Below are 16,274 nucleotides of genomic sequence, written 5' to 3'. Positions count from 1 at the left end.
AGCTGCTTCCTCTCACCACCACTGTTTCTGGGGTGAGTCTCACCAACACATCTGATTCCTGAGATGTAGGCAGGATCCAGACCAACTCAGGAAATGCAATAAAGCAAAGTGCATTTAATCTCCCTCTAGAACCACAAAACAGCCTGAAGATCTCCAGGGATTTCATAGTGTTAGGCACTTGGTTAAAAAAAAAATCAATGTCAGGTTTTAAAACCAAAGGGATGTTCCTGCCTGGACTCAATTTAAAAAGAGAGAGAAAGAAAGGGAGCTAGGACTTACCTGGTGGTCCAGCGGCTAACACTCTGCCATTCCAACTCAGGGAATACGTGTTTGATCCCCCACTGGGGAGCTGGATCCCACATGCTGCCCAGCACAGCAAAGAAAAGGCAGAGAGAGAAAGTAGTCAGGCCTTCAGGATATCTAAAGAAAGTTACCGTTTCATTTTTACTTCAAAATTTGTGTTTGATCACTTTTATTTAAATAAATTTTGAGATTGTTTAGAAATCTGTTGATTCATCTGCTCTTTGAAGCTGTACATACTTCAGTAGAATTACATTGCTGTTAAAATTAAAGTTTTCATTCGTATATGATGTTTGTCTGACCTGCATGTAGAAAATGATAGACAATACGGCCTGTACCTAATAATTAGCTCAATCAGTATTACCCAAACTGTTCAACTGAATAATGGAATATTTTTCTTGAATGTATAAAAGGATATCTATAATTACTTATTTTAATCAGTGGCAGCAAATTAACATGATCAAATGCACATTTTTAATTCTTTCTTCTTCATGGTCTTCTTTTTTTATGTTTGGCTGCACCTCACAGCTTGCCCGATTTTAAACCCTGACCAGGGATTGAACCCTTGCCCTTGGCAGGGAAAGCACGGCGTCCTAACCACTGGATCACCAGGGAGTTCCCTTTAATTCTTTCTTCACTGTATTTCCCAGCTTCTAATTCTAATTCTAAGAACTCATTTAAGAATAAACAATTCAAAAAAGAAAGAATACACAGTTCTGCTCTACAAGTTGTAAGCACCAGCATGTATTTGTCAGGAGAGTGGACTCATGAATGAAGTCCGCTTCATCCCCTTCTCCTGCCCCCAATCTTTCCCAGCATCAGGGTCTTTTCTAATGAGTCGACTCTTCACATCATGGGGCCAAAGTAGTGGAGCTTCAGCTTCAGCACCAGTCCTGCCAAGGAGCCCCCTTTTAATTAACTTGTTGGGAAAGTGTGTTGTCCCACTACATTTTTACAAAGAAATCAGTGTAAAATTCACATTATCACCCTGCGGCAAACGCATGCCAAGTTGAGAAGATGTGATGGTGGATTTTCCTGTGACCGTGGACATAAATTGTAACACTGAAAATAAGACAACCAGACAGGAAGGCGGTTTGGTTGCTTCGTCGAATTTTCAGTCCAAGCTGTACTGGGTCCATTTAGTCAGCGGGTGAAGGGAGTCCCTGAGGCTGAGCGTGACGCGGAGGCGAGCTGTGCGGGACGTGGGCTCTGTCGCGTGGAGGGCCTCAGCCCGGCTTCCCGGGAAGGTGTCCCGTCGTGTTTGTCGTGCGATGGTGTGGCAGTCCTCGCGCGCGTGTCCTCACTCCTGGGGAGGTGAGCGCGGCCGGAAAGCCCACCCGCCTGCTGCCCTGTGCTCACCTCCACACTGAGCATAAACACAACTGCGATGGCGAGGCGCCTTGTAATCTGTGCTCCCGGCTCTCTCCTCACCCGCACTGTCACCCCCAGCTGCCGGGAGGCAGGGGCCGTTTCTTCAGAATCGGTATTTCTGCTTAAGAGAAGCAACTAGGACCACCCCCACGCCACCCCCTGCTGTAGGATGAGGTCTGGGGTGCTCAGCCACAGCCACGGCGCAGAGCCGGGGGGGGGACCACCTGCTCTCAGCAGGGTCTGCAGACATGGTGGCAAAGGATAAGGACCCTCCTTCTAAAATGAGCTGTGCTCCCTGCATTCCCACGAAGACCACCAGCTCCCAGCGTTTCAAGTGAAAAGCTGCCAGTAAGCTTTCTCCCCACTTTTCCCCATCAATCAACATGTAGATACTGTGCTTGATTCCCTTGTCATAGCGATGTTATCAGCGGTGGAGAAAAGCTCACTGAGGAACAAAATGTGATATGGGAGAGGTGTGGGGGAAAGGTGAACACACTTTGGACAGCCAGCGGTGTCCCGGGTCAGGATGGCGGGCCTCAGCCTGACTCCACGCAGGGAAAGACGGGCCGTTACAGAGAGACCCGGCCACCCACGTCCCTTCACGTCTCAGGGGAGCAGGTGGGCCCCGCCCGAAACACGAGGTGGTGGTGTCACTTGAGTTTATTTCTGAGCTGGTCATCTGCGTGGTGGGGCCTTCCTGAGCCCGGAAAACGTCCAGCAGCACCCCAGCCTCTCCCCTTCCCTGTCGTAACCACCAGAAGTGTCCCCAGACATCGCCAAAGTCCCCTGGGAGAGAGGGGCACAGGTTCTCCAGGCTGAGCAGCGCTGGCTGAGATTCCCCAGATGGGGAAAGGGGGCAGGTACTTCTCCGGGGCCCCCACGGTCCCCAAGAGAGTACAGCCAGCGAGCCTTCCCCAGGCAAGAAGCAGTCTGGGGGCAGACTGTTGTCCCCTGCACCTGCTCTCCTCAGCTGGTCCGTGAGACACGGGACACCCCTGGTTCCTGAAACCCCAGTCCCTTTCCTGTCACTGAGTCAGCAAGCCAGGACCCGGCTGAAGGGAGGTGGCACTCCCGTCCCCAGGGCCAGCAGGGCATTCGCAGCCCCTCCTGCGCCTCAGGGCCTAACTCTCCCCAAAGGGTCCTGACGATGTCCAGCCTCAGCTGGTGCTACCCAGACCCTCGATCATTCCAGATCCCAGGGTGTCTTCTCCACCCGCCAGCAATCGCAGAGAAGCCTGAGCTGCTCTCTTATCTTACTGAGAAGCCCAGATACATTCATAGTTATTTTTTCTCTGTGGCCAGAAACAACCTTCTTGAAGAAGGTGGGTTTGCTGTGCTTTTTGCATTTTCCTTCTTCTGGAACAGTCTCTCTGTTGTGCAGTCACTAGCCTCGGGAGGGGCTTCCTGGATGGGTCAGTGGTAAAGAACCCACCTGCCAAGCAGGAGACGCGGGTTCAGTCCCTGGGTCAGGAAGAGCCCCTGGAGGAAGGCACGGCAGCCCACTCCAGTCTTCCTGCCTGGAGAATCCCATGAACAGAGGGGCCCAGCCTGACTCCTAAGACCTTGTGTCCTTGGTGACCATGGCCCCATGGTGATGATGCTGGGGTTTCAGCAAGCTCACTAAGTCCTGGGTTTGCTCCAAGGGGGCTTGCAGGGCAAAACTGTAAGTGTGTGCAGGGGGTTGTGGGGCTGTGGTGAACCATCTAGGTGTCCCTGAAGCTTTGTGAGCTCCAGGGAAGAGGACTAACCGCGGGGCCTGGGCAAGAGTTACCACAGGGCTGGAGGGGACGCATCACAGTTGACTCTGATCAGATGGACGGAGGTCTTCTTAAACCGAAGGATTTTAGCCACTTGAGCACCACAGGTGGACAGGCCTGGTGAGGAGAGTGAATGTGCCTTTAAGAAGCAGCTTCAGGCAGAAGGGCCCTGCCAAGTGAGGGGAGGGGCTGCCCCCCCTCCTTGGAGGCCCCTCCCCTCCTGCTGGTGACCCACCCTCTGGGCAGAAGGCTTCACACTCACTTCAGCTCAGCTAGTCATCAGTGCTGGAGGTTGGAGCTTGGGAAAGCTTTCTCAAACATCAGAATCTCCCAGAATAAAAACCTGGAATAAAGTCAGTTTTCAACAGTTTTCCTCTTGGGGCTGATGAGCATTAGGGGGCAAGTCTTTAAAAAGACTTATTTTAGAGGTTTCTGTGTTGTAGACAATGTTCAGAGTCCATTTTGCTAACAGCCTTCTTCGTATCTCTGTTTTCTACCCATACGTGCCTCTTTCCCATTCACCCTTTTAAAAATGTGTGCATTTTATTAATTTTCATGTGCAGTTTTTATGCCTTTAAACTAAGATCCTCCTGACGTGATAAACTCACTCTGTTTTATTTGTTGATGTCCATCTGGGTGACACTTGATGCTTTATTTCTTGGGAGAATCCACTCACACAGTTCAAAAGTCACTGGCGGGGCAGCTGCGGCCGGGGAGTGTTGGTTGGAGTCCCCACAGGTGGGAAAGGAGTTGGCGCATCTCCACGGGGTGCAGCACGCTGACTCCTGGCCCGGCTCTGCAGGCCCTTAAAGTAGAGCCGCCCCGTCTGCCCCCCGGGGAGGGGGCCGCCCCCCAGGCCACTCGCTGGCCTGTCTGGTCCCCGAGCCAACTGCCCTCGCTCACCTGCTCCCAGTGTGGGTGCCAAGTTTGCTGATGATGAGGGCCCCCCGGGGGTTCCAGCCAGTTCTTCCTTCCAGGGAAAGCAGCACAGCCAACCTCAGGGGGAAGTCCACTCCCATCAGAGCAGCTGTGAGGTTTTCCCGCTGTGAGAATCAGGACTACCCGGGGCCCAGCACATACGGCTGCTGAGTCTGAACACCTTCTAAGGGGCGTTCAGTACCGTTTCAGTTCCAGCTGCGCTTATTCCCTTCAGTGGATTTCCAGCCCGTGGCCTGTGTGGAGCTGCAATGTGGGCACAGGACGCAGAGGTGAACTGGGTGGACGTGGAGACCCGGCTCCCTTCTCAGCCGGCCCCACGGTTTATACCCAGCGAGCCTGTGCTCACAGGGAGCAGACAGCCTTCTGTCCCTGTGTGTCTTCGTGATGAAAATAATACCTGTTCACCAGAAGCGTTTGTGGAGCACACAGAGAGCCTTCCGCCACACCGTCGCTGATGAGTGTGCTTCTAACCTCTCTTCGTTCCCAGGTTTTCTGTGCAGACACAGTCCGTCTTAGTCTGGAGAGAACCGCGAAGACCCTGCTGTTCTAGCTCCGTGTATAGGAGGAGCCCCTCTCCCGGTGCCTGACCTGTGTGAGGACGGGGGGCTGCCCTCTGTCCTGCTGAGTCAGAAGTCACCTATTCTGCCGGATTTGGGGGTGTTTTCATAATTTTTCACTATTAAACACACCTCCGCATAGGCTGTCTCTGAGCATGAAGCTTCCCCCACAGTCTGCGTCCTCTCTTAGGCTGGACGCCAGGGGAGCTGTGCCTGATGGCTGGCGGGTGCTGGGCGGGAGAGCAGGCTCGGCGGGCAGGAGCCCCGCTGACCGGCTGTGTCCCCCTCGCAGGCATCTCCTATGCCAGCTACAAGAAGACGCCGCCCCCCGTGCCCCCTCGCACCACCTCCAAGCCCCTGATCTCGGTGACAGCGCAAAGCAGCACCGAGTCCACGCAGGATGCCTACCAGGACAGCCGCGCCCAGAGGATGGCCGCCTGGCCCCCGGACGGCCGCGGCCTCTACAATTCCACGGACAGTCTGGACAGCAACAAGGCCATGAGCTTGGCCCTGGAGACGGCCGCGGCCCAGCGCCACGCCTCCGAGGGCCAGGGAGGCGCCACGCGGACCGGCGACAAGGCCATCCTGGCGTCCAAGGCCGAGGAATTCCTCAAGAGCCAGCGCTCCTCCATTGGGGTCCAGGTACCTACCCGCGTGCATGCCCCCCCAGTGGCATGGACCCGGTCCCCGTGGGGACCCTGCAGGCACCCAGAGTCTCTGAGCCCCAGCTTTCGGGAGAAGCCAGTGGCAGGTCCAGTGGGCAGAGGACCCCCAGGCATTTCCAGGGGCAGCCAGCAGCATGGAGAGTGTAGAGATAGGTTACTCTGATGCATAAGAAGGAGGTTTGGGGTTGAAACCTGATCTTTCTAAAGCTTTTTAGTCTTTTCGGCTTTGGAACCAAAGGTGAGGGACTGGGAGGCTCTTTGCAGGGAATGGGCACATCTGCTCACAGGCCCCAAAAGTCCCCATGCCAACCCCTGGGTGCCCACGGATTATTCTTCTCATTGTGTTCTGATCAGCAAGAGCCAAAACCACTGCCCCCGCGCCGACACCCGCCACGGAGTCCACTCGAGTTCCAGGAGGGGAGGGACACAGCACCATCCAGCTCCCACTCAGAAGTGGAGCCCAGGACTGGCCTCTCGGGGATCGCGTATCTGGTGACCCCTAGCCCAGGCAGGGTCAGCAGCCAGGCAGGATCTCAGCAAGCCCGGACACCTCCGTCAGCCCCAATCCTGTGGGGTGCTTTAAAAACGCTAGGCCTCCGTTACTCCAGGGAGAAGGGCCCACCCAGACGTGAGGGGGAGCCACGTCTCGGGCGTCGTGGGGCCAGGGGCGGCAGGCTGGCGAGCTGCCCGCTTGTCGGGTCCACTGAACCTGGTCTCCACACTGTGGCTTCATTGTTTTGTTTAGGATTCTGAATTCCCAGAGCATCAGCCATACCCAAGGTCAGATGTAAGTACTGAAATACGCCCCCGAGCCAAGTACGCATGAATTTTATTTCCTCCCTTTCCGGGTTATTCATCCGCCGCTCTCGTCGCCTCTCTGTCCTCACCTATATGCCAGGCTCTATGCTAGGCGCTCCCGTTGTCGCGGGGACCCTTGCATCCCCGGAGACGCAGTCAGCCCCCTCCTGAGGACACAGCTGGGGCTCTGAGCGCCAGTGACCCCCGCAGCCACAGCTGGCTGGGCCGAGGTGCTGGCCCGGGTGCCTGCTGCTCTCAGGGTCTCAGCCTTTACAGTCTCGTCTGCCAAGGAGACCTGTGAGGCCCCCAGGCTAAGAAGGTCACCTCCCTGGGCGCCTGTGACCCTGGTTTCCCACCTGCCACCTTCCACAGGCTTCCCGTGGGCTGCCCGCTGAGCCACAAACAGGGCTGGAGGGTCAGCTTCCCACTTCTCTGAAAACAGTGGGAACATTCCAGACAATCAGATGCTTTCAGATTGTCCCAGAAGCCCACAGACCTGCCTTATCCCCCTCCCGCCTCTACATCACCCCCAGGAGCTGCTGACACCCTGACTACCCCACACTCCATTCTGCTTCCAGCCGCGGAGCTTCACCCCAGAGGGGCCCCGTGTGGTCCCACGGCCCCTGCAGACCCTCAGCTGCGTGTCGCGGGCAGCCGGGCGCACCTGCCCCTCTTGGTACCCAGCGCCTAGCACAGTGCCTGGCACATAGCAAGCTCTCGGTCAGTGTCGGTGGGCGAGCGTGGGCAAGTGTGGGTGAGCATGTGAGTGCAGGGGCTCACTGTCCTCCCGGCGGCCAAACAGTCACAAGATGGTTGAGTGTGTCAGCTCAGGTGGCCCAGCGGGGTGAGCTGGAAGCCAAAGAAAACATTACCCGAGGAACTCGAGCGACAGAGGAGGGGGTGCACCAGCCGGGAGCAGGGGCAGGTTGAGCTGATGGAAGGACCGCTGCACACGCCTGGAGAGCTCCCAGGAAGTGCTGGAGGGCATCAAGGGCTCAGGGCCCAGAGCAGAGCGGTGTGGAGAGCGCTGCCGGGGGCTGGCTTGGGGACCCGCATGGATGCACTGAGTCCACACCCAGACCCCCGGGCTCCCCCACGCTGTCCTCACAGGAGCCCCACCTGTCCATAGGGGCCACGTCCAGTCCGGAATGGGGAACCCGAGGCTGCGGGCCAGTGACAGGAGGGGGTCCCCAGGGCACAGAGAGGGATGACTTGAGGGGCAGGCCTTGCCCCCCACGAGCCTGCTCTGGTTCACCCACAACCCCACGTGGAGGACAGCTGACCCCACCGGTCACCCTGTCCTCAGCCTGCAGGGAAGGCAGTGGGCATCCCAGTGTCCATCTGGAACTGCAGGGACAGTCCCCGCTGGGTCACCGCCCAACCTCGCAGGACGCAGTGTCTGGGACACCTTTCATTTGACAAATGCTGTTCTTCCTGCTGAGCAATGGCCCATCCTGCCTGCACCCTCCCTGGAGCCCAGGCCAGGGACAGGGGCTGACGTGTGGGGTCCTCAGCTGAGCCCGTGGCGTCCTGCCCCAGACCCCGCGGGCTGGGCTGCACTTGGGCCTCCTGGTGACCTGCCCCCTCACCTGGACGCCACATCCGGCCCTGCCTCATTTCCTCGCAGTGATGGTGGCAACGAACGATCTTCTTTGTGTTCATTTTGTTTTTATCTGTGACTCGTCTGTTGTTGCAGGGTTTCTGCCCTTGTTTTGTGTGTGTGTGTAATCCTGTAATGTGGTCTGATGTCCAGGGATCCTTCCATCCTGTCTGCCTCAGTCATCCCATCTCTAAAATGGGAGTGATGCCCACTGTGTGATGTCATAAGTGGTCACTGAGTTTAAACGTCCTCCCCGAGGCTACACCCAGGAGTCCTGGGCAGGTTACATTCCCCCACGTCCCCTACCTTCCTGCCTGATTCTGCTAGGGCTTCCAGCATCTCACAGAGCAGGGGAGGCAGTTCACGTCTTAACTATTGGACTCACAGTAGGTCACCAAGAAAAATGTGGGGACTCCATATGGGAGCAACTCAGCCACTCTGCTGTGTGGGCTTTGAAGGCAGAGTCTAAGATGAGCTTCTTTAGAGCAAAAACCCGAGATCAAAGCTCAGCCAACATTCTGCTAACAGCCTCCTGCTTTCTGGTCCCTCCAGCTGTGGGTGATCAGCCATGGCTTTCTGAAAATCTGGGCCATACACACATCCACTCACCTGTCACACGTGTGCTACACACATGCACACTCTCACATGTGCATCCTCATGTATACACAGGAGCATGCACACACATGTACATCCACAGGTATTTCTTGTGTGTACGTGTGTGTGCTCACACATAGTCATGTGCACACATGAGCATGCACACAGATGTGTGTTTACATGTACATACTGCACTCACACGTGTGCGCTCTCATGTACACACATGTGCGTGCACACACGCATGCCCACAGAAGTGAGCTCATGTGTATGCACATGCACTCGCATGTTCACCCCATATACACATGTGTGCATGCACATGCATGCATGCCCACAGGAGTGAGCTCGTGTGTACATATGCACACTCACGTGTATGCTCTCACATACACACACGTGCGTGCACATACAGGCATGCCCACAGGAGTGAGCTCATGTGTGTACATATGCACACTCACGTGTATGCTCTCACATACATACAGGCATGCCCACAGGAGTGAGCTCGTGTGTACATATGCACACTCACGTGTATGCTCTCACATACACACACGTGCGTGCACATACAGGCATGCCCACAGGAGTAAGCTCAGGTGTACCCATGTGCACACTTTCATGTTTGCACTCTCATGTACACACATATGCATGCACACAAATGCACAACTACAGGTGTGCACTCAGATGTACACATGTACACACTCACACACATGCACTCTCTTGTGCACCCTGCCCCTGCTCTTCATGGCCCATGGCTCAGTGTCAACCCCTCTGTCACGGCCCAGGGACAAGAGGCGGGTGTTCCAGGAGCCGAGCACCCACCACTCACGTGGCAACAGGGAGGATCCATCCCCATCCACCAGCAGGCACCTCCAATCAGCACTTGCTTCGGAGAGGCCACTCACATACACAGGTCCTGCTGACTTCATCTTTCTTCTCCATGCCTAGTACACCCTTGCTGTTATTGCTGTTTAGTTGCTCAGTTGTGTGACTCTTTGTGACCCCATGGACTGTAACCCACCATGCTTCTCTGTCCATGGCATTCTCCAGACAAGAATACTGGAGTAGGTTGCCATTTCCTTCTCAGGGGATCTTCCCCACCCAGGGATCGAACCCAGGTCTCCTGCTTGGCAGGAGGATTCTTTACCACTGAGCCAGAGAAGGCCCTAGAACACCACGGCTCTTGTAAAAATGAATATGTACATATATTTCTCAAAACTTTTATAATCCTTTTACACTTCTCATGAGAATTTTCTCTTTGGAAAAAGTTCCTTTGATTTCCTTCCCACTGTGCAAAATAATAATTCCTTTCCTTTGTCCTAAATTTGATTTTCCCTGTCTTCATAAAGCTCTCCCAAGATTTCTGAAATTGATAAATACTTAGCTCGACCTGGCTTTATGCAGCTTGACCACATCCTCCTCCACCTTTACCTTCTGAAAAACAGAGACCTTTTTTTGTTAGAATGGTTTCATAGGACAACCACTGTAGAATCTATAAAATTCATTATATATTCCTTGAACTTAATATATCATTACTATATCTGTGGATCTTAAAAGTGGAGGTGAGGGAGGGAGCGTTAGATTTGCTTTGGAGAACCTACATGAATCTGGCTTCACACACAGTTTCACACCTATTAACCCCGCTTTTGCTGATCTCTCACTTTTGAAGTTAAGAAGGAAACAGCCATAGAATCTGAGACTTACCTAAGTGTCACATGCCAGCAAGTGGCAGAATTTGACTCCAAAAGCTGTATTTTTCTCATTCACTATAAAAATAAAAGAATCATAAGAGAGAAGCTGTACACACTAGAGAAAAGAAGACAAACGATTTTGTGATATTTTGGTTGGTTTGGTCACTTTGTGGTCAGTTTCTCTGTCTGTGCAGATGTGTGTGTTCTGTGTGTGAATACACGTCTTGATTGCATCGTTCACGCCGCCTGCTGACGTTCACTCCTGAGTCTGTGTTGTGTCGTCAGCCTCCATCGTAGCTGCACAGGCATCTGTGTTGTGAGCAGTCTATACTCAGTGTGGCCAGTATCCTGTCCTCCTGTTTCCCCTACTTTGACCTTTTAATATGTCAGAATTCAAGGGAACGTCTTTAGACTAGAATCCTAGGACTGGAAGTAATGAGGCAAATATTCTGAACATTTTTAGGATAAAAATTAGTGCTCTTTCCATACAAATGGCTCCCTGACACTATACGAATGAAGTAACTTCATCCACATTGTGTATCTCTCAAGTTCAGCAATATCTACCAGAATGGCAGAAGGGAATGCCTTTGCCCCTGCCTCCGCGGAGACTGTGAATATAGTCACAAAATTATATACATGCACAGACATAGGTCTACAATGGCATTTTTTACAGTGGCAGAAAACTAGTTATATCTAATTAGATAAATCAGGTTATAGTCACAGCACGGAACAGCAGCTGGAACACAGGCAGCTCATACTGCACTGACGTGGGCAGCGTGTTTAACATATTAGCTTACTGCAATCTTTTTGTGTAAAACAATAGTAACAACAGTGTCCTCATCCAGCAAGGTAACACTTATGCCAGCCATGACCCACTTGAGACTAGAAAGATGTGGTGACTTCCAGCAGGTTAGGAGTTCCACTCAAGCACGTTTCCTCCTGTGCGTGTGTGCTAAGTCGCTTCAGTCGTGCCCGGCTCTTTGCGACCCCATGGACCCCAGGCTCCTCTGTCCGTGGGATTCTCCAGGCGAGAATACTGGAGTGGGTTGCCATGCCATCCTCCAGAGGATCTTCCTCACCTGGAGACTGAACCCGTGTCTCCTGAGGCTCCTGCCTTGCAGGTGGCTTCTTGACTGCTGAGCTACCGCTGTCCCAGGCTCCACAGGGCCGCCCCCGACCAGCCCCATCCCAGGAGCTGCAAGGTCTCCACATGGCTGTGTTGATTCTGGCCACAGCAGATACTGAGCATGCCTCTGCACTCTACGAGCTGTGCACCCCTGAGCAAGTTACTCACCTTCTCTGATTCCTCCAGTGTTCCATGTGGCTGGACCCAGGGTATCATGTGCACCAGCTGTAGTAACACTTGTCTGCTCCTGGCTCAGTGCCTGGCGCAGGATCAGCAGAAAACAAACACCGGCTCTTAGCAGCACAACTGCTCTTCATCACAAACTGCGGCAGCCCCCAGCAACAAAGACTTGGCCAGCCGCGATTACCCAGTGCACCTGTCCCCTCATCACTGGCAGGAGAGGGTGTCAGTTATTCGTCTAATGGTTTGTATGTTACCCTTGCAACGATCATTAATATTTTTAAGAAAAGATGTGTTTGACAGTTTAGTTTTGACATTTGTGAACTGGAGTCAAAACACCTTTTGAGACAGTAGGTACTTTTTCTTGCAAAAAAAAAAGAAAAGGGACAGTATAGAAGCTGGGATAACATTTGACTAAACTAATCTTTGGTTGTTTAGTCATATTTACTCAAGGTCATATATTTACTCCTCTGGGGCAGACTTTTCATACTGAGAGTTTGGGAGCGGGAGGGTCGTTTGCTTCTGGAGTTTTGGTTATTTTTAGAAGCTGCATGCTACTAGAGTTCTCTCATGAGTTAACGCTGCACCACAAATGCTTCCTTGGGTTTGGGGAGACTTCTCGGCAAATGCAGCCACCGTAAGGACCGTGTGTGGCGTGCGCGCTTTCTGTTCTGTCGTGGCATTGCCCTGCCCTGGGCACATCCTGTGAGCAGACGGTGCTGTGTCGAGGCGGGTGGAGGGGTTGCCTGGGTCTGGTAAAGCTTCAGGTCTTCGGTATGTCACATACGTGGACGCCGTCATCACCACCGTCCTATTCAGCAGCCCGTGTGTTGTGTTAGGTCTGTCTGGTTCATGCTGTACCTGCAGGATGTGACAAGAGCTTTCAGGTCCTCTCATAATGCAATCCAACACAGCTTGGTTTTCGCCCAAGCTAAGCAAAGCAATTTTATTTGCATACATTTAGACGATGGAGGCTCAGCACTGAGTTAGGGGGTCATGCACAATTTGATGAGACACGGAAGCAACATAATTACACCAGCACGAGTGCATTTCCCTCCCGGTGTCGTTTTCTTGGGTCAAGTGCATCTCTGCGTTAATTACACAAATGCGTAATTAATTATGGCAGATGAACACACACACAAATAGTCCCTGGTCCAGGTCCCTGCCTTGGTTCTAAAATAAGATGTTCTCTGTTGCGCTAGGTGGAGACGGCTACAGACTCCGACACGGAGAGCCGGGGGCTGCGGGAGTACCACTCGGTGGGCATCCAGGTGGAAGATGAGAAACGGTAACCACCCCCGACTCCCGGGGCATCTGAGCAGGGCTGTGGGTTAGAAACGTGATGGCAGCGTCTGGACAGCACTGGCCATCACCGGTTCATGCCGTCCGTGGAGACAGGGTCGTATATCCCCAGCCCCAATTCAGTGGATATCATTCGGGTAGAAATTAGCATCCTTCTGAGCCTTGTTTCTGCTAGCGGCCGGGGACTCGTCTTTTTCTAAAGTAACTTATCACCTGTGAAAGCAGAGGGACTGGCAGCTCTGAACAGCAGACTCCTTCACCCACAGGGGAAAAGGATGCGCATACAGCCAGCGCAGGTTTTCCCACCTTAGGATGTTAACAGTACAACCACAGAGAGAGGGAGAGAGAAAGAAGATTGAAGAATCCTTAGGATGGTGACGCTTCAAAAGAAGCCCTCACACTGCCCAGCACAGAGAAGTCCATGACAAGAGTGTTGTTTTTGTAACAAGGGTGGGGTGATTATTCTATTTTATATTTAAAACAGCAATCTTGTAAATTTCATAAAGACAGATTTGATAGGCATATCATATCATGAGCACCAGGCAGCGTCTGGTTGTTGAAACCCTGGTGAGTGAAACCACAGTGAGGGTTTTAGGCCAACCTGCAAAGATGTGGACTGCCAAGGAACTAATGGCTTTCCCAGGACGGGGGCCTCTCAGAAACCGCATCTTCCACCCTGGGACCTGGGCTTGTGGCCCCCCGTCCCCGCTGGTGGCTCCTTCTCAGCGCCTTTGCCTCCAGCGAAGGCAGATCCATTAGCCAGCTGCACACACAGCTGCCTGCCATCTGCGCGTCCAGTTGGTGAGGAGCCAACTTGTGTAGCTTGGCAGAGTTTAGGTGTGCAGACATACATGCACACACACAGAGACACACACGTACACATACATGCACACATAGACAGTCACACAGAAACACAAGCATGCACACAGACAGACATGCATACAGACACACGTGCACACACGTGCACATGCGTACACACACACACACAGTTCTCACCAGCAAAATCTGGGCTCAGTTATAAATTCATTCTTGCCAATCCTTTGAGTAACTGGCTATGAGAAATGAGTGACATTTAAATACATACAATGAAAATGTTTTTTAAACACCTGCTGAAGTCAGAATTTGGATTCATTATTTTGCATAAAAGACATAACCGGATGCTACTGCAGCATTCAGAGAGAAGAAGCTCATGTCCTGAAATACGATCTGCATAGCCGCCAGAACGCAACAAGACACAGATGTTATTACTTAAAAGAATTACGTACTTGAAAGAAGCAGTGGGGCTTCATTTTACATACATACACACAGAAATGTGTAAGCCTGTCACGTGTTTCTGAAAGGCAGGTAACTACTCCAAGACAGTGGTTTCAGGGATAGATTGAGCCGCCTGTGGTAAACTTAGGTCTTCAGTGGGCATCACTTAGCCATGGAAGCTTAAAAGTTAAAGTTAGAGTTTCATTCTTTGCAAAGTCAAACTAAGCTCTCACACAGATGAAACACCAGTGTGCTGATAACAAAGATGAAAGCACTCATCTCCACGCGAGGCTGGAGTGTGGCCCAGCATGCTCTGGATGTGTAAGCTGGGCTCTGCAGCTCAGGGTCATCTCCGACAAGCTCCTGTCTGTCTCCCCCTCCACCCCCCGCAGACACGGACGCTTCAAACGCTCCAACAGCGTGACGGCCGGGGTGCAGGCAGACCTGGAGCTGGAGGGCTTCCCAGGACACGTCACCACGGAGGACAAGGGCCTGCAGTTCGGGTCCTCCTTCCAGAGGCACTCGGAGCCCAGCACCCCCACGCAGTATGGGGCGGTGCGCACCGTCCGGACCCAGGGGCTCTTCAGTTACCGGGAGGACTATCGGACCCCCGTGGACACTGCCAACCTGCCCCCTCCCGACCCCTGGCTGGAGCCATCCCTGGATGCAGTGGACGGCGGGCGTGTGTCTCCGTGCCACAGGGACGGCGCATGGTTCCTGAAGCTGCTGCACACGGAGACGAAGCGGATGGAAGGCTGGTGCAAGGAGATGGAGAGGGAAGCTGAGGAGAACGACCTCGTGGAGGAAGGTAAGAGGCAGGTGTCTCCTGAGGCCTGAAGACACTCGCCAGGTTTCCATAAATGCGTACGTGGCGAATGAAATCCATGAGGACAATCCCTTTGATCCCTGAGTAAATTAAAGTGCGTGGGCTCCCAGCATACCCCACCCAAGCTAAGATGCAAGCGGATGAACAGAAAAGCGGTGGCTGAAATGTTGACGGGCACCCTTCTGTTCCGAGCTGTGTGCTGGATAGCAGGATGGCTCAGGCCTGCAGTGGTCTTGGGACTGCAGGTTATCTCAGGGTCCACGTGCTGGTTCTCTGAATTTTGGCAATGATGATGGGCAACAACAGTTCAACCGTTTTCTAGACTCGTGACCGTCTCGTGTCAAAAGAAGCTGCTTTGGCTTTGTGTCAGAGAAAAGCTAGAGATGGTAAGTGACTAACCCCCTAGCTAGTGATGGGAGTGTCTTCTGCTGTTCAGAAAACGCCGTGCCCCTATCCCTGGCCATTTACTTCACTCTGATTCTCTGAATCCGTCACCCTCATTTGTGGTCCAGAGAGATCCCTGAGCAATAAAATACACACTCGGCTTGTGCCTCAGACCCTGGAAATTAAGAGGTGACATTAAAAGTCCCCAGCGCTGAAGCCTTGTCATGATAAGTTATGATTTTCTTGTCACGGGGGTGGTCGGGAACATCCTGGAAGTAATGCCGTGATCATCCTGTGTGTGATTGGATGATCTGCAGTGACCCAGATCCGCAGTAAGATCCTGTCACCTAGGTGGTTGTTGTCTTATTACCAGCCTCTGGAGAACACGTTTCTCCTCCAGCCGGGCAGAGGAAAGGGAGTTTCTGCTGTCCGTCAGCTGCATTTCTCTTTTTCACCTTTTTTGCACTTTGGGATCTTCTCCTGGACTCTGTGTCCTGTAAAGCCCCAGCAGGCATTTGCTGAGCACATGCTAGGAGCCGTCCCAGAGACTGCAGGTGGAGACACTGATGAGCGTGCCGCACAGACACTGCAGGGACCTCAGCATGGGTAAGACCAGGACAGAGGCATTTACAGTGAGTGAGGAAGTGCCTGTGCTGAGAGCAGTGCACAGTGCTGTCGACACCCCGAAGTCCGGCACATGCTGCCAGCAGGGCAGTCTGAGAAGTCTTCCCGGTGGCGGCAGCATCTGGGCGGACCTTGAAGGCAGGTAGACTAGTCGGGCAGGCGGGCCAATATCAGGGCACGAGCAGGGGCAGAAAGCCAGGCCGGAGACCCTCCAGGAAGGCCCTCCCTCAGACTTGGACTCTGCCCCTGCGGTGGGGAGCTTGGTCCCGACCTCCCGAAGTCCCTGGCTCTGTCATCCCTGGGGACATGCACATGGGC

The 16,274-nt window shown here is 53.3% G+C and overlaps 1 protein-coding gene across 1 annotated transcript in view; it reads left to right on the top strand.

The window, feature by feature from the left end:
* Positions 1–16,274, top strand: part of DLGAP2 (DLG associated protein 2) — a 275,245-nt gene that overhangs the window by 241,370 nt on the left and 17,601 nt on the right. The window contains exons 7-10 of the mRNA XM_018042138.1: positions 5,217–5,566; positions 6,335–6,376; positions 12,769–12,854; positions 14,515–14,930. Coding sequence (XP_017897627.1) covers positions 5,217–5,566; positions 6,335–6,376; positions 12,769–12,854; positions 14,515–14,930 — 894 coding nt within the window. The remainder of the gene's footprint in view (positions 1–5,216; positions 5,567–6,334; positions 6,377–12,768; positions 12,855–14,514; positions 14,931–16,274) is intronic.

The sequence above is a fragment of the Capra hircus genome, chromosome 27, assembly GCF_001704415.2.
Source record: "Capra hircus breed San Clemente chromosome 27, ASM170441v1, whole genome shotgun sequence".
Lineage (NCBI taxonomy): Eukaryota > Metazoa > Chordata > Mammalia > Artiodactyla > Bovidae > Capra > Capra hircus.
Note: the sequence above shows the minus strand (reverse complement) of the source record. Positions and strands in the feature narration are given on the sequence as shown.